The 22,511-nt window shown below is 41.3% G+C and overlaps 1 protein-coding gene across 6 annotated transcripts in view; it reads right to left on the bottom strand.

Moving 5' to 3' along the window:
- Positions 1–22,511, bottom strand: part of NCOA7 (nuclear receptor coactivator 7) — an 86,797-nt gene that overhangs the window by 12,134 nt on the left and 52,152 nt on the right. For 4 of the 6 annotated variants that reach the window (XM_032183746.1, XM_032183748.1, XM_032183747.1 and 1 more), the window contains exons 4-10: positions 15,751–15,830; positions 14,775–14,882; positions 13,340–13,441; positions 12,169–12,294; positions 9,610–9,794; positions 7,105–8,171; positions 5,381–5,549 (exon numbers count right to left, since the gene is read on the bottom strand). In XM_032183746.1, the coding sequence (XP_032039637.1) occupies positions 5,381–5,549; positions 7,105–8,171; positions 9,610–9,794; positions 12,169–12,294; positions 13,340–13,441; positions 14,775–14,882; positions 15,751–15,830 (1,837 nt within the window). The remainder of the gene's footprint in view (positions 1–5,380; positions 5,550–7,104; positions 8,172–9,609; positions 9,795–12,168; positions 12,295–13,339; positions 13,442–14,774; positions 14,883–15,750; positions 15,831–22,511) is intronic. The other 2 variants (XM_032183751.1, XM_032183750.1) reach the window with 2 other exon arrangements.

The raw sequence follows: 22,511 nt of genomic DNA, 5'->3' as shown, positions 1-22,511 counted from the left end.
ACTAATTGTTTAAATGAGATCCTTGTTTTGCTGACAAAGATCTGACACTTAGCAATACCATGTGCTTAGGCTTCCATGCAGTATCTGATATGACATCACAAGATGATTTAATCCATAGAAGTAGAACAATGTGGGAAATAGAAGTTAGTGACTTCAAGTAAATCACAAGTGCTGCTGACAAAGATTTCCAGCAGTGGGTGTGTGTTTAGATCACACAAGCCCATTTTCTTCATCCCCGGATGAACATCTGGGATCATTACAGGTAAGTGCCTAAATTGTTTTAAAAAAATCTCCAGTTGTGGAGACTGACAGCCTCTGTTATATGAAAGGATTTTCCTTTGGGCACGAAGGGGCACACCCCTACCAGAACTTTGTAGCACTCAGCAAACTCGTTCTCTGCTTTGTTTCTCTCCTGTGCTGATCAGGTGATGCCACAGAGCACCAGAGCCAGCAGCGTAACATGCCTGAGCTGTGGGTAGCTCCCAGGGAAGGACTCCTAATGTGATCTACTTCAGTGCTTCAGTAGCTTCACTAGTAGAAGGACCAAAATATATAATAAAAATCAAGACCAGCATTTTTATTAAATTAATTTTATATCATTTTCATGTAACAGGTAGCTCAGAAATGGCATTGTAGCCATTCTAAATAAATCAAGAAGACTTCTATACAGAGACATTTCAGATCAGAACAGATTGTTTTCCCTACTGCTGGAACTGCAGTCCAAAACAAAACAAAACAAAATTCAATTTGTTTCTTACCAAAAGAAAGCGTAAACAGCTCAATATTCTTCAATCAGAAAAATATTCTCCCTGAAAAAAAAGTCTGGCAGAAACAATACAATTATTGCTGATAAAATCAGTATAAGACAAAAGCTTGGTGGAGTATTTATGCCACTGCACTGTTCAGTAAACTGGGCACAATCAGGTATGGATGTCAACGCAGTCAAGTACAGGAGGATGTATTTAATAACCAAAAGCAGAGGGCATGCTTGCAGGATGGGTGCTTTATCTTTGGCAGAATGACCCTAAAGATCCGGGATAACAGTTCTGAATTTTGGAGCCGGAGCTCTGCATTAACACACTGATGGCAATACTTGGTGCAATCCTTGAACATACAAACAAAGCGCTGGTGGTTGGGTTTCTGACACGTGGGTGAGAACTGCTGGAATACTCTGCCCACGGTACTCAACTGCAGGTGTCGTGGCCTAGATAAAGAGCCACAAAACCAAGAGCAAAAAGAGTCACTTAGTTTACAGGAGCAATACCCTGGTGATAGCCCACATTAAGAGGAACTGAATCCTGGTAATAGCTACAACCACATCCAGGAACCAGAAGCCAGAAGAAATAGGTATGCAGAGCACTGAAAAAGAACTTCTTTAAATGGCAAAGGCAATTTTCAATAAAACATTAATCAACTTGTCAAGCTACTGTTGATTCCTGAGAGGGAACTGTAAATGATTTTTCTTCTCAAAGTTGTGCTTCAATTCAGGACTTTCAAAGTGACATCACCACCACAATATGACAACATCTGACTTCTCTGGGGTAGAGGCAAAGAAGTTTCCCAAAAATGAATGATTTCAGGTTGATCATGGGTGAGAAGGGTTGTGTATCCTGATGACACATGTACAAGGGCTCCAAGTCCACTCACAGCTCCTGGCCTCAAAACACAGAATAGCTGAGGTTGGAAGGGACCCCTGGAGGCCATCTGTTAGACTCCTGATAAATAAGACATCAAAGTACTACTTCGTCGTAGACTATAAGGTATCAAAGAGTACTACTATACTCATACAAGGATAATTCAAAAGGAGTCTAAATCTAAGCTTTATGTTACCTATTCCTCTCCATTAACAAGGGCACAGAAGAGTTACTTCACCATCAGGATCTTTTTAATCATCATCTCTTTATGCAAATCTCTGCGTAAATGGACAGAGAGCATCACACAAGTATTGACTGTAGGTAGTTACACTGTAAATTCTTCAAGATCTCAATTCCAACCCTATTAAATTCAATGTTTTATGCACTAGATATGAAGAAGAGTCACAACAAAGCAAAATAATGCTCTACCAAAAGAAATAGAAATATTAAAAACAAACAAAAACCTCATCTGACTCCCCAAAACCAAACCAAAAATCAGTGGGGAGGTGGCTAAGACTGAAAAAAAAAAAATAGCAGGGTTTGAGCCTTGCTTTATGTTTCCTCTGAGAATCCTGCCTGCTCTCACAAAAAGTAACCTCCAAGAAAGAGGATGCCCTCCCAGCAGCATGATTTTAATGCAATGCATTTCAAAGCAACACAAAATATATATATTCATTAACCAAATCTGTCTGCTAAATTTCTATTATAGACAACCAACAAATTTACTTCTTGACTGAGGAACTGTTTAATGCAAAATGAGGACATCATTTGCTAGGATGCACATTTGTAAAGAAAAATTATTCATTAGTATCTCTGTCCCAGCACAAGACATTCTCTGCAACAGCCTGAGGAAGTCTGCGAGTGACAGAATTACTCACCTACTGCTACTCAAAATCCACAAAGTTAGAAAAAATCTACATCACATTTCAATATCCTTGAGCATAAAACCACAGAGCACACAGACTCACCCTCTGATACTGTAAGCTACACCCATTGCAAGGCTTCTCAGGAAAAGACTCGATCTTTTCATTACTGTCCAAAACCTTGAGTGCCTCTCTGCTCAGACAGTTACCCTGATGAGAAGCTCCCTTAGACTGTGACATCCTCATATAGGACGACAGAGATGTCCATCTCCCCCATTACGTGCTAAGACAAATGCCTCTGGGATTAAGCAAAGCTACACAGAGCAGCCCCGGAGTCGCTGATTAACTCAGCTGTGCTGCTTGGGGTCAGCAGTGACGCCGGGCCACCCGCAGCACCCTGTGAAGTCATGTATAAGCAGCAGATCACAGGGCTCAGGGTGAAAATGGAGTCATTTTGGCAATTGATTACCTAAGCTGTTTCAACACCAAACAGTAATAAGCCACAGAAAAATACAGTTAAATGACCTTACAGAGGCCTTCCAGTGCCTGAAGGGGGCCTGCAGGGAAGCTGGGGAGGGACTCTTTTTCAGGGAGTGTGGTGGCAGGACAAGGAGCAATGGACTAAAACTAAAAGAGGGGAGATTTAGATTACACATATGGAAGAAATTCTTTACTCTGAGAGTGGTGAGGCACTGGCATAGGTCGCCCAGAGGAGCTGTGGATGCTCCATCCCTGGAGGTGTTCAAGGCCAGGCTGGATGGGGCTTTGGGCAACCTGGTCTGGTGGGAGGTGTCCCTGCCCATGGCAGGAGGGGTGGAATTAGGTGGTCTTTGAGGTACCTTCCAACCCAAACCATTCCATGACTCTGTGATTTAACTTACACAGTGATTATAGACATGCATGCTAATTTCTTCACAATCTTTTTTTTTTTTTATTGTTAGGAAACATGAAGATGCTGTACAAGCTACAGAGACAGTGTTTTATTTATGCTGCTTTACAGCCAATGGGACAAGAGAGGTATTTCTGAAATTTTCAAACATAACTTACTAAATTTAAAAATGTTTTGAAAGCAGAGTATATTTATTTTGATATGTGGCATCAAAAATACATCACAGAGCTATCCCAAATAGCGTATTGTCCGTGACCCTCTCAAGATGCAAAACCAGTAATCACATACTTTGTAATACTGGTAACAAATAATTCCATCAGTGATCAGGAAACTACACTGTTTGCTTTCACACATGTCTGAGACTTTAAAGAAAACACCGACTTATTGGGCAAATATCTTGCATTAAAATGATGAAGTGGGTCTCAAGTTTAATTTTTGCCCCAGGTTCTGTGCAACCTTTTACACACCTACATGTTATTTAAACAGACGTGTGTGAACAGCACCAGAATGACCCAATCTTGCAACATTCACCACTATTTTGATAAAGATCCAAACAGCAGATGGGATGGCCAAGATTTGCCTTGTCAACAAACATGACCAAACACTGCAATAGCTCACTTCAGAAATTAATTTTACTGTTCTAAAAACTGAAGAATAAACCAATTGTCAATGCATAAGTTTGTGTATTAGTGTGATCCCCCCACTAAGAATAAATTTTCTGCTTTTAAAACAAGACATACAGAAGCTACTTTCCCACTTTCTTTAGCAGATTTAGCTGTTACACAGAACAATGATCAGAGACAGCCTCAGTCCCGGTAGCTTTATTCAACACCGGGCACGCTATCTCCAAAGCAATAACCGACCTTGCATTGTGTTGCAGCATCGCTCTAACCCCTTGAAGTCTTTACTCGCACGCCAAGCCAGAATTTTCTGAACCCACACTTTTGCAATCCCTGAGAAGCCAAGGACCGGGTTCAGCAGATAACACACAAACCAAAAGCTACCTCCAGCTACACTCCCAATGGCCACATTCCAGCTGGATTAAACCTCTCCCCCTCCTCCCGTGTCAGCAACTTCCACGCTACTGGTCTGCTTAAAACATTTGTTTCTAAAATATATGAAATAAACACTAACTTAACGCATATACTACAAGTTTGAAAATAAAATTAAATACTCTGAAAAAATATGTAAAAAGATATAAACTAACTTCATCTTAAAGACACACCACTGAAATTTATCACAGATTCAGATTCTTTCTTCTTAGTATCTATTCACTGGAAGTGTTATCACTAATTTCCCTATTTTGGTTCATCAGCAGAGATGAGAGTTGCTCTTGCTGCCTTCTAGCAAGAGAAAGACCAGGGATGTGATTCCTCACAGCCAGGGAAAAATCCTGGGTGATTTATGTGGAAAAATTACAGGCCTTACTTTTTTTTTTTTTTTTTCCTATAGTACTACTCTTTATACATATATACATAAGGGCACAGACCATTTAAGTGGATTTTTATCACAAAGGGATGCGTGGGGTTTTTTTATTTGTTTGTTTTCATGTGCACGAAGTCAGAAGCAGCCACACCCATTCAGTTAGAAGAGTCTCCCTTTTCCACTTCTTGTCCTTTGCTCACCTGAGGTACCCGTTTTTAACACTGGCACCTTTGTGGATTCCCTGGGACTTCTGCAACTGCTCCACCTTTCCCTCACCTCCTACACTATGGCCAAAACCGTGATGATTCCCCAGTGCTTTTACCATAAGCTAGCAACAGGTGTATCATCCTTTTCGTCTTCTGTGTGACACTTACTGACTTCTTCCTTCCCTCTGGAAACTATAACTGGACCAGCAACAAACATTCCTTTCTCTGGCATGCAATAAAACGAGGGCAACCCTCTCCTCATCTCAGCATCCTTTTTGCATGTGACACCTCGGACCACACAGGGGAAGACACACTCAGCTCTAGAAAGCACTACACGTTTACAAATTAAGTGCTGTAGCTTACCTTTCCCGAGGAACAGCAAACCAGTACTCTGGTTGCTTTATCTTTTTACTGTACTGTTGAGACATGGTGGTGCTCTGAGACACAAAGGACTTTCTCATGGGTTTGCCTACTTTAATGCACAGAAACATTGGAGGAGTTTTGCTCTTCTCCTCTTTTGAAGGAAGCATATCTGAACAAGAGACAGAAGAAACGGACTGTTTACAGGACAGTACAACTACGGCAACTGATAAAATATTGGCACAGAAGACTCAAATTATCATACATGGAATTAAACCTAATGTCATTAAATAGCAAAAATGATTTAAGAAATCCTTGCTCATTCTAAACTATGGCTATTTATTCCCATTTCATCAGGGCTGTATTCCTCCCTCAGCTGTACAGCAGCGTACAGAATAGCACTGTAACTCAGATCACTAAGATGATCGGGCTGGGTGCAAACAGCAACATGAAGCAGGCAAAGAAGGGGGACAGCAGAAGGGAAGACCTTGACTACCTCGGTCATCACAGCCAGCTCAACAAACCCCCACGGCAAAGGGTAATGCCACTGCTGTCCCCTCATTCCTACTCAGTGTAGGAGTGGGTCCAAGAAACTGACCCAGCTAAAGAGCGACTGTGCGCACACACCAAGCCCAATCAGTTCCTACTGTAGTCAAACAGCTATACCAACACCTTTTGTCTGTACACGGTAAAGCATAAGATTGGTTTAAGTACCTTAAATTGCCAGTTTGACAGAAAAAATGTTTATTAAAACATAACCTCAATCGCACTGAATTTGCTACAGAAGTTATAGGAGTACACATACAGCCATCTTCTGGTTTTGCTGTTGTTTTCCAATGAGACCAATCAACACACACAACTAGCAAGACCTAAACCCTTCCAAAAGAAAGGTAAAATTATGTTAAGAAAAAGTGTTTTTAAAATGAAGACCTCCACTCTAATTGCCCTCCACCACCTGACATGAACTGGGGGTTTGCCCATTAAGCTCACTAGGCTAATGCTCTGGGAAGGACTAGAGCTCACATGTCCCGGGTGGTAGCAGAAACAGCAGTATGTGAATGTGCTACCTGAAGTGAGATTTCACGTTGTTATATGCTTTCCAGTAACTTCCTGAATTTTATTTACAATAAATCAATGACTAATCAAAACTAAACTATCTGTAGAAGACTCTACATATACTCCTATTTACCACTTCTTTAGGCATTTCCATAGCATCAAAGACACCAGAAGGAGGCGGTGACAAGAATACTAAAGGAGCCGCTTCACAGCAAAGCGCTGCTACGCACACCGTGATGGATTCTATCAGAAATACGCTGACCGACATCACTGAAGAAAGAGAAGTTATGAATACGGAGTGACAGTTCCTATGCCATGATGCGTCCCTGTCAATATGCCAGCTGGGTGACATTTTATTGTCCTTCTTAAAGCCGGTAACCAGCAGTGAGGTTTATATGAGGTGAAGTTTATATAAACAGTGATCACTGAATACGGAGAGAGCATGCAAGCTACTTATTAAACTAGAAGCTTAGGGAGTTTAAAGGTGTGTTTTTTCCTTGTAAATATAAATATATATATATTAAATTATAATATACAAGATTAAAAACAACAAAAAAGACCAGTACTATACATCGAAAGAGGAAATTCAGAGCAGAAGGATATCAATTCAAAAGGTTACCGTCATAATGCTGTCCAAGTCTCAGAGGAAACAAGGATAACCAGAGACCTACCTTCAATTGGCACTTGAATTTTCTGCAGCAGCCACAGTCTGATCTCTGATTGATTGTCTAACTGTGTTTCTTGACAGGTCTTGTCTACAGCTGGTACTAACGAAGAGTCCACAGACTCTTTCAGATCCTTTTCCTCTGCTGCTGCTGAGCTGATTTCTAATGAAGGTGCTTTCCTCTCAATGCAGCAGGAATCAAGCTCCATACTTTTAACTGTATGGACTTCATTAGCTTGGGACTTTGAACAGCTAAGTGTAAGGTCTATGCCAATTGCTTTATTGTTTTCACCTTTCTGGATTTCAGCCTTGTGTAAGTCTTCAGATGACTGAGACCCATTCCCATCTTTATTGAGGTAAAATTCAATAAGTTTATCTTTCTCTAGCTCTTTCTTAGTGTCCAATGCAGTCTCCACCTTACCTGTCGGGGAACTGACACATTTGTTTACTTCTGGAATAACATCTTGCTTTTCACACAGCTCTAAGTCTAAGTCAGCTTTAGGTTCAACACTGTCCTTTTTTTCCAAGGAATCAACAGTCAAGTGCTCCTGGACTTCTGTAGTGGGTTTGGTTACCTGCTGCTTAGTTCTCCCCAAGTCCTTGGGGTCAGCCAGCAAGCCTTCCATTACTGAGATTTTCCTGTCCAACCCTCTATCCACACGAGATGATGTCTTTTCCAGTTCTACAAAATCATCCCCTCCTCCTCCCAAAAGGGAGTTGTCTTTGGTTCTGATGTCTGAAACGTTTTTTTCTCCAGAAGGCTCCTTGGTGTGTGGATCCACAGCAAACTTTTCCAAATGCTCAGTGGCAGTGATATTGTTGGCAAACTCCAGTGACTTTGATTTGATTGAACCTGTACTCTCAGATGACTGAAGAACTTCAAAATCAGCAGACTTTTCCTTATCTGAAGGTTTTATCTGTTTGGCACCTGGCACAATGGATGAATCCCCATTCTGTTGCCTCCTTTCCTTGCTAAGGGATTTGAATTTGCTGAAAGGATTGATATCTTTCTCAGAGGAAAGGTCTTCCCATTCTCCTGGCCTGTACAGAGGACAAAGATCCTTTGGTATGTCACTGCCAGGGGAAATGGCGGATGTACATAGGATGTTAAAAGCAAAATGGAAACAAAAAAAAAAATGGAAAAAAAAATGAATAATACAGCAACTTAAAGTCTGAAACTCAACTCAAAATTACTTTCTCCAAAAGAAACATACATCAGTGGAAATAAATGACTTTAAAGAAAACAGGAAAACGTGGAAAGGATAATACCAAAATAAAACGAGTAAATTACTTTACAGACTATGAGACACAGGTGAAGAAATGGTACAGATGTCATAAGAATGTGCAAGTCATCAGAAGTTCAGTGACCAAAAGAAAACACGGGACATGTATTTAGCTGCTGGAATTTAATTCATATCACATTAATATTGTTACTTCCCACACCTGACAACGTGTCAGGCTATACTGATTGGTAGTTCAATGTTTTTTTCATGCCTTCCTAGTCAGTAAAAATGCATTTTTGAGAAGAAAGCAAATCAGAGAGAAGCTGTACCCTGTTTAAACATGTTTACTGCAAAGTGGTAACTGTCAACACATCTTTTTTCCTTTTGCTTTTATCCAACACTAAAACCTACTACTTAATGCAGACTTCCACAAAGATTTATTTTTAATGCAAGGTAATCATGAAACATTTTTAAAAGGAAAATTCTTAAAAACTTAACAGCACACAGCAAACTGTGTAAGCTCTTTCTTACTGCTGAAAAGTCTGAGGTGAATAAGAATGCAAGACTTTCAACACTTAGGAGTTACTGACAAGTTACTAGACACTCTAGTGACGAGCGTAACACAATTATCTAGAATATTTTTCTTGAAATAAGAAAATGGTGCAAAGTAGATGAGTTTCCATCTTGCTTAGAACAAATTAAGCTTACACTACACTTAAACATACTTATGCTACACTTAAATAAAACTAAGCTCTCTCCCACTCCCCAAGACCATTAACTATTATAAATTCTAACTACCAAAGCTTCTCTGGTTCTGAATTGGAAGTATTCTACAAAATGATATTTTTGTAAGTCCTGAAGACAGCAGTTATGGTCTTATCTTCAAAGGTTTTAAATAATACTCTCAGAATGGTCCTGGAAACAGCAAATGCATTCAGAAGAAACCGCCTTCACTTCCACTGCAATAACCTTAGAGACCAGATAGTACAAGAGCCCAACCAAGGCTTGTCATTGGTATTTTGTTTTTCTTTTTACTGGTCTCCTTTGCACTGCGATTCCCATATTCATGACCCATTTCTCTCTGACACTGAATTCCTCTAAGCATTAAGCAAAAGAACAACATCATTCCACTGAATCATTCCTTAGTTGGCATTTTCATCCCCTGATTTCTTATATTCTGCTGCATTCTGTGATTAAAGCCCTTTCCCCACCACATCCCTCCATATCCATGACCCTCAGGGAAAATATGTAAACATAAGTTCAGGAAAGAACACAATAAAACTCCTTACGATGGCAATGCATCTTTAATCTTCATGTGAGAGATGTCATTGTAGAGAGCTATAGAGACAACCTCCTCCATGGGGCAGATTAATCCATATTCTTCACAGCCATTCTCAATCACCAGAGGATCAGATTTATGCGGGTCAAACATGATGTTATTTGGAGTTACTATCATCACTCCTCCAACTACACCCTGCAACAGAAGAAGGAAAGAGTTAACATATCACATGCAATTAACTTATTAGCATTTAGGCTACTAGACTAAAAATAAAAAATAAAATCACCAAACTCTCACCTGCCTTTTCAAATCTCCATCACACAATGCTTAGTAACAAAACATTTTTTCCAATTGCATTAAGTCAGACATTGTAAGGACAGTAAAGAAAAAGACATCCAAGTTTCTGGCTAGTAAGGAGGAACAGCTGAACTACTCAACTTTCAGCATTGGCTGCTACAAGCGAGAGCTGCAGACTGATAAGCAACCTCAGACAAAATTGGGTAGTGGATTTAAAAAACAAACAAGCAAATTTATCCTAGATACAGCCACCCTCACACAATATATGAATTTATACGCAACTAGCATACCTGAAGGTAGTCTTCGTCATGGAAATGCCAAGGTTACCATGCTAAGCTAAATTCAAAATCCTCTTGATTTGGAATTCCAAGTGGTACACACAAAAAGCTTGTATATATAGTACCTAATATGAAGCAGTTTTTCCTGGTTGGTACCTCTGATTCAAGCATATTTTGCACAGCTGTAGAAGATGCATTTAATTCACAGAAACATGATCTAGCCATCTACTCAATAAAAGACTGCATCAGCCATCATTTAACCTGTGACATCTGACCATATTTCAAGGTTTACAAAGGAGATTTCTATTGTTTTGGTCCTGCACCCTCTCTTCCAGACAAGCTACAAACTTCACCAGACCAACTCTTTTTGTGCTGTGCTTGAATCATCACATATGACAAATAGGAGCCACAGTTTAACAGGAATGACCAACACTCTGCATAATACCAATTATTCAAGGTCATCTGCAAAGCAGGCCAGGGAAGATGAACAAATAGGCAGGTAAAGAACCACAGTTTGTGTTTATTTGTTTGGTGTGTGTGTTTTGTTTGTTTTTGTTTTGTTTTTAACTGGGGAGACAAAGTTGATGGCTTGGCACTGGCAAATGAGTGCATGTGTGCCTGCTCCCTTGTAAAGCAGGGTCTGTAAGTCTCCCCCATATGCTTCTCCTACATGACAAGTACACGGGGTACACACATTTGTCTTTGGATGAAAGAATCAAAATCAAGTGCAGAAGCTTCTTCCCCAGGTATGTACTCTATCTGTCCCGATGAGCAACACACCAGTAGGCTGTACTGCCCCCCACTCACTTCAGGAAGCAAGGCAACAAGGGATTCTAGTTACACTGACAAAGATGGTGTCCCACATTCCACTGCTTTGACTGCAAACAAATTACTTTTTCAGCCCTGGAGCAAAAAAGGAAAAAAAAAAAAAAAAGGCAATCTGCATTCTCTACCTCTAGCAGCATGTAACAAAGCAATCGTGTTGCCCTAACCTACATGCAAGGCATCAAGTAGCCCCTCCATTACTTCCTACAAAATAAGAGTCTATGGAAATCGCAAAGCAGTTCAATGCTGTCCTCATCCATTCCATGTGCAAAAATAAACCAAAAACTCTAAACACATCCATCGTATGGAATTCACAGGATTAAGGTGGAAAATATATCTTTAAACCACAGTGGTTAGTATGTCCATTGTTATAAATTCCAGAGAACAAAAAAGCCCAAACACGCAGACATCTAACTAAAACCAGAGTCAACAACAGAAGACGTGTTAAAGAGCAGGTATATGAAAGCAGACAGTTCAAGAACATAAAGTATTGAAACCTTGAGAAGAGAATAGGGTCAAGATACTGCATAAGTGTTGTGCCTTCACTTCTAAAACTGCTGCTGTAAAATTTAGGGTTGCATTCCTACCGGGAACATGTATGTCACAAGAATGCTTCTAAGGAAAAGAAAGAAAAGGTCTTCTCATGCAATATTTATATCTTGGAGTTTGTGTGACATTCATTGGAAAATGCACAACTAATACGAACATATTTGGAAACAATCTGGAAAGAGTTAAATGAGTTAATTTTTAGCTTAAAGCCATAAATGAAATAGATAGGGATGTGTTCATCTTATAAAGCTGTTGCACAACTTGATGCAACTAGACAACTAATCCTGAATTGTCTGAACTCTGAAGTGCAGCTTTCTGTGTCAAACAAACTCTGAAGCAGATATTTCTGGTTAAGTCATGGTAAGGGAATGAAGGTGGTTAGAAGAGCTGTTCCTCCATAAAGCAGTTATCGTAACATTAAAAAAATAAAACCCAAAATCATACCGCATGTCACCATGGCAGCAATAAACATAGCAGTGACAGATAAAGCCACAACATTCATGTTCTGTACAAACATAGAATACGCCTGGCTCCCACAGTGCTCATTTCTCACGTTATCCACACGGATTTTGCTTTTAAAGTATCTTAGACAATGCCGAAAAAGCCGAAGTTCCACCTACCTTACCATCTGTGAAGTAACGACAATTCATTTTTAAAAATTTGACAACCACGGGCTCATCCTCTTCGGAGGTGGAAGACAGGACTCTCTCAACTGGTTTGAAGGCCTTTCTTGCCAAATCAGCATCCTTAAACAAGAAAAAGCTCAGTGCAAAGCAACAGAACCAGAACAATCTACTTCTAGACTTTGGGCAACTAAAAAAGCAAGTTTAAGCAAAAAAGAAGGTAGTTGGTTAAGGAAGAAAAATGATGGCCATGAATGCGTAGGTATGCATGTACATTTAAGGCAGTATGCTCTAAGGAAGAAAAACCTTGTAACATTGCAAAAAATCCCTCCATACAAATAACAGGCAAGAAATTCAGAAACGTCAAGCTCTGCATGCAGCTCACAGTATTTCAGTGAGGTAGTCTCATTAAGAGAGGGCCAGTCCTGCCGCCCCATCCACACACAGTGCGGCCTCACTGGCACTGGTGTTGATTCCCATGCAGGTGGCACAGAGGGGTAGGGCTAAGGTTAAATCCAATAATTCACTCCAGGCTTCTCTACACTCTCTCTCTTAATTAGTTATGGATTTGAAGTGTCTAACTGCTTTGATATCAGCAGATGGACAGCTAAACTCCCTGAAAATGCTACCTACAACCACCCTTCTGTGTAAAATGAAAGTTGAACTATGTCAGTGCGTTTCACAAAGATTAAATCCAGCAGTCTTGGGTACAACCATAGTACACTTGCTAGAAAGATACTGGCTGCTCAGACAAACTAATATTCCCATGCTAAGGCATCCCCATGCAGGATCAGGGCTGAAGAGCAGCAGAAAAAAAACTGCACAAAAAGCATAGAAATCTCCATGGTGAAAAAGTAAATACTTCTTCAGTTCTAACTTTCTATTCTTTAGAAACCACACACTACACTATTTCCAATTGCTCTGATATACACTGGGCCCAAACGATCTTTTATGGGGCTTCTCTGCTCAAACAGAACCCTTGATTTGGATTATTTTAAGTGGAGGCAATATTTGTAGTACAACAAATTAAAATTAATGTTTCTCAGCACTATACATGAGGCCTGAATTGCAACTTCAAAACCAAGCTATTTACACAGGCCTGAATCTCAGCTTCAGAATCAGAAATAGTTTTGTGAGCACAAGATCAGTGAAACAACGTTTGACTTACAGGGAGTTTATCGTATTCAGCATCTGATGATGAAGGAGAAACGGGAGCACCAGGACTGAAAGATGACAGCCTGGCAGCACTTGTTTCTGGCACAAAGAGAATCTAAATACAAAAACATGTCAAAACGTTAGGAAAAAGTTTTTAAAAAGTTATTTGCTACAAATACTACTTTCTACTAGAAAGACAAACCAATATTGATTGCTTGTGATTGCAACGCAGTCCTTAACTACTACTTATTCTAGAATCCATCTTCATTAATGGTGATGGTGGGGTATGTGCAGGTCTAATTACAGAATCTATTTCTATGTGTTTGTTTTTTTTTCCCCCCAGAACAGGCAAGAAAATAACACATTTTCCACACAAAGAGACCCTTCTCCCCCCCCCCCCCAAGCTGCAATACCAATTTCTCTTGCAACTACCACAGCTACAAAATTAGTAACTGTAAAATGACTATTAGCAGTTAACTTGTAATGGCAAACTCTAGCCCAAAAAGAAGGTCATTGTGGAAGATTTGGGATTTTTAGTGCTAGAAATTCATAACACATCACTCGAGGCTGCCTGTTTCAGAAAACATACTCGTACCTCCAAATTTAAGAAAATAGTCTTCATATGACCCAGCATTTTAGCAACATGCACTGCATTTAAAAGGGAAGAAAAGCTTTACACTAACACAAGTGTACGTAAAAATGTAATCCTTTGAATTTCTACATTCTCTCACAATTTGAGAATTGCAATATGGCTTTGGTCCTCCACCCCAAATAAAAACATACTCATTTGTTGCAAATGTTGGAGCAAAGGAAGATATTTCTAAAGCTAAAAAATTTTGAAGTTTAGTTTTAAACTAAGCATGCTGAGAAATGTAAAGCAATTTAGCTTATCCCAGCTTTTGTCTGCTTGCTAATGCTATCTCTGTGCCTCCGTTTTCCTACGTGCAAAGCAGGACACTTCAGTTTCATGTCTGTAAAGCAGGAATAGAGATCTGCTCTTCATGAACCAGGTGTCAGCCTTCATATTTCCATTTCCGTTACGTGACTCCCCTAAAACCAGTCTCCAAAACTGACTCATCTCCAAAATAATGGCAAAGAGCCATTTCAATTACTGTATCTAATTCTCTAATTCTTTAATGTATTATAGAGAAAATTCACGTAAGCTTTCCAAGAATTTTACTCTCTTACATCAGCTCCATTCCCCTCTTGAGCTTCAGAGCTCAAGCTTTATTGACAGCAAATAAGTAACAGAAGTCAGATATGGCAATTACAAAACTGCCCCCCACACACCTCCATGTAATGATCTCTTAAGTTGACCTTTGAGAAGATTTAGATTACCATCCATTACCCTTGCATCCACGTACCCAAAAGATATGTGAAAGCAGTAAAAAGCCTCTAAATACATAGCAAATAATCATGTTTCAGGAATAGAATACAAAAAGGTTTACCTGGCCTGGAACAATTGTCTGCGTGAAAAGCTTATTGAGTTCCACAAGCTTGTTTGGGGTGATGTTAAATTTTAATGCTATGCTGTTTATGGTGTCCTGATTTCCAGCCTGAAGAAAAATTTAAAGCTTAAAATATTGTGGTGATCACATACAGCATAACAGCTGAACTATAACCATCTAGCAGACTGTTTGCACGGAATAGATTTGATGATCCAACACACCCCCTGTTTAACAGCTTATGTGATAAGCCAATGTCAATACAAAGAAAAAAAAATATTCTCTCACACTATTCAGTAGATAAAATGGTAGATGAGTTACAAATATCCCTCTCATTTTGTCATAAACTTTAAAGCAGCAGCACCTTAATCAGATGTGGTTTGGCAAGTGGGGAAAATGGACACACACTGGAAAGTTCATGATCCCTTCAGCAGTCCCATGAAGTCAGACACTTGTTCTGTTCCCAGCTAGAATACTGGCCTTCTACAGTCACATTGGGTGTGGGAGGGTTGGGTGCAACTTCTATCCAGGGTCCCTGAACAACACAGGGGCCTTCTGTACAGAGCCAGTCCTCTGAGCTGTAGTGGCAGCAGTATGTTTTCTCAGTGCTCCAGATTAGAGAAAGGTCACACAGTCACCTCAGGACCAAGCAGAGGCTTGGAATCCCTGAGAAACACTGTGGAAGTATTTTTCAGAATAACAAAACTGATTATTCTATTAAAGGGTCATGTTGCAGAAGTAAAAACAGGACTGGCAGCTGTGAGGGAGAGGCAGAGCACCTGGGCTGAACAGCAGCTCTGGATGTGAGCCCGGATCCCCCCACACAACAGTAATTGGAACAAACCCTCCTGACATACAAGCAAACATTATCAGTTAGCATTCATTCCCTGCTTTCTGTTTTGTGTCACTGGCTCACTGTCAATCTCAATAACTCCGCTTTCAAAAAGCAGACGTGAGCAAACCACACGGTAATACTTACAGTATATTCTACAGTACCAAGGGGTTTCTGAGAAACCATCTTCTTCTCTTTCTTTTCATTGGTTTTGTTTTGATTGTCATCTAAAGAGGAAAAAGCAGAGATTGTCATTGGTTTTTGTGTATCATTTGTTATCAACATGTTTCATTATCAACATGTTTCCGAATAGACTCGAAAGAAGTGTAGACTGAAGCTACCAACAGGAACAAGACACTGAATTATCTATTAATTACTAGGCATTGCAAGGCAGGCAACACTTCAAGTACAGCAGGTTTAGTAATCCCTCAGGAACTCTGGAAGAATAACGTACACGATACCGTATCAATACGGAGCCGCTCCCATGCTTTTCTCCATGATTACCACACAATTCAGCTGCTGGATATGAGCACTTTGTGTGACGAGCTGCTATCAAGGCTGAGAATATATGCACTGCTACTGCATCGTTATGACCACGGCAAATACTGGTTCAACACCATTTCATCACCAGTACCTCATACTTAAATGCTATTTTAGACTCTGAGGCTTGAAGTACGCCAACAGCCCTGTGCAACAAGTGTGCACACAGCAGTGTAAGACAGCACAAGGCAGCATAAGCACAAAGCTTGTTCAGAAGACATTTTCCACCAGCACGATGAAAGGGCTGCACCTGCCCAAGCACCAGCGAGGCCCATGCAGCCATAGCAGGGCGGCTCCTCTTCCCCTTTACCCCGGCAGAGGGGCAGCAAAGCCAAGGACGAGGGAAGCTGCCTGCTGCCCATCCATCCTGCTGCCTGCGGCCGTCCCAGCCCCACAGGCTCACCCCACACCCAAGCCCACGCTCGCCTACCTGCTGCTGGTGGTGGGGGCGAGGGCGGCGGGCAGCCCCAGCTCCAGGAGCGGGGCCGGGGTGCAGAGAGGCCGCGCATGGCTGCCCCGTGTGCCCCAGGGCCTGGGCACAGGTGGGAGCGGTGAAAAGGCAGGGCTGGGCCCAGCACACCCGGCAGCAGGACCAGGGGGACCCCTGGGAAGGGAGGCCGGGGGACGGCAAGGCGAGGCACCTGGCTGGCGTTCAGGCTGCACCGCAACCTTTGCTATTTCCACAGAGCGAGAGGCAGATAGTAAAAAGGAGGGCGAGGACTCGTATACAGACTGTAATGTACACAAAAAGAAAGGAGGGGCCCACAACGTGTCACACCTGGCCCTTCTGCCCGCTGGTTTCCACAGTGACACTAATGCTGGGAACTGACCCAGTGCTTTCTGAGGACTGAACCCACACACACTGGGACCCTCTCCCTCAGCCACCAGAGGCCAACACGAGCACCTCATGGCATGCCCAGCTGGCACACGCAGGCAGAGAGCATTTTGGAGCAGAACATCCCTCAATTATCTCAGCAATTTCATCTCCGAGACTGGAGACCCACAGTGAAACTTTCAGAATAAGCACTCCTGCTGCCTTTTTCTGACCATTTGCATTTTCATCATTGCCACTGTCTTAATCAGATCAAAGTCAATGGTGAAGGATGGACAGAAGCGTCAAACAGTGAATACTCCCCATAACCAGTATTTAAGTACAACTGCCAATATGGCACGATCTTGTTTGAAGAAATTCCCCCAACTAACAATAAGCTCAATCCCACCCTTTCTTGTTACTCAGGAGACACCACTTCAATTACTTCAGGATAATTAAAGTTACATAACACAAATGTGAAGGCAAACTGTATAAGCTGCCTGCAACCTATCAGTACAGGCAAGGAAAGGTTTACAGGTAAACTAGATCTTCTGTTAAATCATTTGGTATAGCAGGAAAAGTAGAGAAATTTTCAAATAGATTAAGTCTTTCTTAGCTTGAAACAGCACACGTTTATTAAGAAAAAATATTACATTAACAGGACATGCGCCAGTAAGACCATAGGGGGAAAAATAAAGCAGTCCAGATAATTGTGGGAAGGGAGGGAGAATTTATACCTGTTGAACATGAAGTTGATTTTGCATGTGAATGAGAAGAATAGCAATACACAGCAGCAGCAGTTTCCCTGTGGAGCTTGTGCTATATGCCATTAGCTAACCAGTTTTAGTTCCAAGACTTTGTCTTTGGAAGGTGGGAGAGGTGACAGAGAACTGACTGTGTCAGCAACCTCTCTGTAGCATCAGGGGAATACAAAACACTACACCAAGACAGTTAACTTTCTCCTCTACAGCTTCATGCCAAGGTTCATGCTACTGAGAGACATGCTTTGTCTCAAAAGTAGTAGTAAAAGCTGCTCCTTTCCACCCTTCCCCTCTCATGAAAAGATCCCTTAAGTACCTTAAACACCTGAAGGCAGGATGCCTGCAGCTGCTGCTCTCTCAGGAAACTCCCTACAGACTCTACCATGCATAGGCTAAAAGAAGCCAGAGTCTGTGTATCCACCTGCCTTTCAAAACCAAAATCTGAGACTTCTTGTTCAGATTTTATATTTTTATTTATAAAGTCTCCTGCAACAAGGATTCCAGATACCATTCTTACACTACCCCTAACCACCTGACAGACTTTGGCAATTCCGAACCCCATCATATAATTCTCACCAATGAAAAGTCTTCATTGTTGTCTGTGGTTTTGATTTTGAATCCAAAGCTTTGTAATGATAAATAAATAAATAAATATCAGCCCTTTAGAAGAAATAATTCCAATGAATCCATTAAATCTGACAGGTACTGCTCACTCCCCTTATACACATAGCTAGGCCGAGGTGACAAACTGTACTCTGCAATGAATCAATATAGCAGGGTGGGAGGGGGGAACACGACTGGCAAAGAAAGCAGAACAACAATACACTATTTTTCCAGTGCTCTTATCCTCTCTCATTTCGTCTTCAGGAAGCCAAATGTTTTCTGACGTTATCCGACGGCAGTAGTCCCACAGGCATCCACAGCACATGAAGGCGCGATAGAAGCTATTCAGGCTGACCGTCAGTAACCACATTTCTTTCAGCCAGAACTGGATGGAAGAGATGCACCTCTTCACAGGCATTAAATAAAACCCACTGGCTACTTTTTGAACTTGGAAGTTCCCTTAGTGGTGAAGTGAATCTGTTCTGCCTCCCAAGTGTTCCTGCACTGAACGCAGCATCGTACAAATGTGAGCGCTGGCTGCGTGTTAACACAAGTGAAATCACATTGCACTTGAAGGAAAAGGGTGGAGTGGGTGGACTGCACCTCTCTGCCATTTCAGGAAACTTGTAAAATAGGAACTGTGTAAAAATAGTAAAACTAATGAGCAATGAGAAAAAGAATGCTGATTGAGAACAGGCAAGAAAATACAGACCTATTAAAACTGACAGGTTTAAAATGGAAATTTTTCTGCCCTTGATATATTTATACCTAGTTCATTTTCCTAGCAGACTGCTTGTACTTAATTTTGCAGTTCTGTGGGAAACATTGCAAAAAAGCAGTAATTCAGAAAGCAACTCCTGAAGGGGTAAGACAAAGAGGTCAGTTTACCATCCAGAAGATGTTGACACATGATAGGAGAATTACACCTCTGCAACTATGTAAATAGCTGTACAAATAGATAGAATAGGTCAAGCAGCATCAGCAGAACCCTGGGTTGCTCACACTGGTGCGTGACGTGCCAGAGCAAGGCGATATCGTCACCACCCCCATTACAGACCAACCTGCTACTGGCTGAAATCAGCGCGAGGCTTTTTAGCACCAGCAATGAGAGCTGAACTGGCCTGACAGCTCGGCTGATGACCAGTGATGCTGTCAGGAATGCAGAAGTAAACAAGGGGCTGAAGGACTGATCACTTCCCACACCACGTAAATAAACTCAGTAGCCTAAGAGAACAGAGGCAATAGCATAGTTAGACCAAAAGTCCATTTTACTCATTAATCTGTGTCTTAACAAATCCTTAGGCAGCATGCAAACAGCACAATCTTTTCCCTGAGTAGCCCCCAGAGCAGCTAGATATAATGGATTTTGCCAGGTAGAAGACAGCAGAAGCCACTGGACAGTGGCCCAGTCCCTCTGCACTCCCAAGATCCCCACGCTAGTCCTATGACAGTGAACCCCACAATACCATTATGCACTATATAAACCATTGCCTCCTTTCTTCTACTTAAAGTTTAAAACTTGGTTAAGTTCACTGAGCATCCTATTTAATATCATCTTAAGGCTAAACAAATAAACAATCCTTATTCACCTTCTGCATACCGTGTATGTCGTCACAGATTTCTCTACATTTTCCCTCAGTCATATCATTTTTTCAGGTCGACTAATACTAGTGCCCTGTAAACTTTCCTATTCCTCTCATCACACAGGCTGCGCTTCTCTTTACTACTTCTTTTTCTAATATGCTTTTTTTTGAGATAGAGCAAGGAAAACCACATGCTGTTTTCAAGATGCAAAAGAGCTATTAACTGATACAATAACACAACGAAGGTTTCCTTAGAACTGTAAGATGTCAGTGAGAACTTCACTGCTGTTTCGGGACACTCCAGACCAACGTCTCTATGATGGATTTGTTAGAAGAAATAGAAGTATACTAGTTACAGCCTAAACAAGCACCAGAGTCAAGGAGTGAATAATCTAAATGGCAATGCATTCAGAGGACAGTTATCACTTGGAGTAACCTAATCAGAGTGCTGATAAGAAATTACGCAGACAAGGCTTCCTGAGAGTAGCTCCCTTATCAGCAAACGAGGCCCAACACCAACTATCTTGGCAGAGATGTAGCACAGTAAGTGTCACTTAAGTCATTATAGATAGACTTCAAGAACACAAAAGCCCTCCTCGGGCAGGGCGAGGAAGGAGGAGAAAGATGAATCAGTTTATCTGAACAATTTTTTCCATCTCTGCTTTTTAGATTGACGTTTTAATAACTTTCAGAAATGCCATATACACAGAGCAGCTGAGTACAGGATGATTTAGTTTTGCCTCCACAAGCACTTTTCAAAGGCAGCAAGGTGGATGGAAAAAATTCTCAGCTCAGATTTGGGTAGTGGACTGCGACCATGCTACATGAAGAGAATTTAAAAGACAACACACCAATGACCCCCACACACCACCTTTAGTGTCTGTTCTTCAGTTCTGCTCCTGACTTCTCTAACACCCTCCTGCCAAGCCCTCACCTTTACTTCTATTTTTCCTTGACTGAATCATTTCATCATTCAGGTTCCTTTTCTTCTCAAATCACTGGAACAACAAGTCAGCTGTCACCCTCCATGAGCTCCTGTGTGCTTATCAATCAGTGAAACTTCTGCCATAGGGGAATAACAACTCCCAGACCAATAACAAATCCTGCCACATCAATTCTGAAATATCTACAGCCTGAAAATGATTTTTCTCTGTTTTCATTAGCAATTGATCACGGTTGTGCACTAGCTACTTTCAAGGCATGTCTTTTAAAGGAGTGAAGAGATCACCTGAAAATACACAGCCCCAAAACAAAGTCACAACAGTTCCAGGAACTGATATAGCAAAGGTAGTACCCCCTTCTGCAATAAATGGAGACGGTATTTTAAGGCATATTTAAATAAGAATTTGGACACGAGACTCATGCAATATTCATATACTGCAGCTTCTACATGGAAAACTGGAAATATTGTCAAGGAACTTAAACTCTTTTTCGATCTAGTCATCGACTCCTTCCTTCACAAACTGAGTTTTTAGGTGCTCTGGTTTAATCTGCCGAGGCACAAAGCAATGCTGTATGTTACACTTTTAACAGGTTATTACAATCCAAACGTGCTGTGCTAAAATGCAAAGCAAAAGGAGATGTGGCACAGGGCAGCATCATTGTCACTCTTTTGCTGGCACACACGTATCAGGCAGGATGGATGGGGCACAGCAGGAGATGCAAACCCTACAAGGAAAGTGTGAGGGGCACAAGAGCCTCCCACGGCTCACCATGCACCCAGCAACTAAGCGGCTCTGAAGGTTAAGATGGCAAGATGCACACCACAGCAGTCAAAGTTACCTTTACTAGCATCTGTTAGAAAAGTGAGAGGAGGAGCAATGATCTAGTTAAAAAGGGCACTGAATTTTAGGTGGAGGGGAAAAAAAAAAAAAAAGTATTTCAGAGGGAGGCAGTTCGTGCAGTGCAACTGCCAAGAGAATTTTTTAGCACATTGTTGTAAAGAAACGTTGAGAGGCAGCCAGCAGTCCGGTGCTCCAGCTTTAAACCTCACCTGGAAAACAACAGGCCAGTAGCTGAAATGTGCTGAGCCTGAAAAACATGTCAGAGTGCTGACTAGAAGAGTCTTTATATCGAACATTACAGTCAGAAGGGAAGCTTAAAAGAGAGGCTGTGCAGTAGCATGAGCAGCAAGGACGTGCAGAGGATGTCCACCAAAGGCAGGGGTGGCAGAGGGCTGCTGGCACTCTGGGCACCGGCTGAAGATAAAGGAAGGGTTCGGGTAAAAGAAAAATCTCATTTCTGCCCGTCATGTTTTGGGTAACAGTTCATAATTTCTTTTTAAACCAAGCATGAATGTCACAAGGGGAACACCTCCATTAGCAAAGTTCTTGCAGACATTAATAAGTACCTCCTTATACAAGGCTGAAATATGTGCTGAGGCTGAGGAAAAAACTAACAGTTGTGAACAGTGTTTTTAAACCATATTCAGCCTTGCTCTTGGAGATGTAACTGATACTGAGGTACTAGTCACTGCTTCATTTTGGGTAGGATTTGCCTAAGTTTCTGGATCAAGTTTTCCAAGAGCAATTTGGGGCTCTGAAGTAACTGCATCCCTCATGAAGCTGGGATCATACTGGGGCATCTTGAACTTTTTCTTAATTCTTGGAA

The sequence above is a fragment of the Aythya fuligula genome, chromosome 3 (genome assembly GCF_009819795.1).
Source record: "Aythya fuligula isolate bAytFul2 chromosome 3, bAytFul2.pri, whole genome shotgun sequence".
Classification (NCBI taxonomy): Eukaryota; Metazoa; Chordata; class Aves; order Anseriformes; family Anatidae; genus Aythya; species Aythya fuligula.
This window is presented reverse-complemented; position numbering and strand designations above follow the sequence as displayed.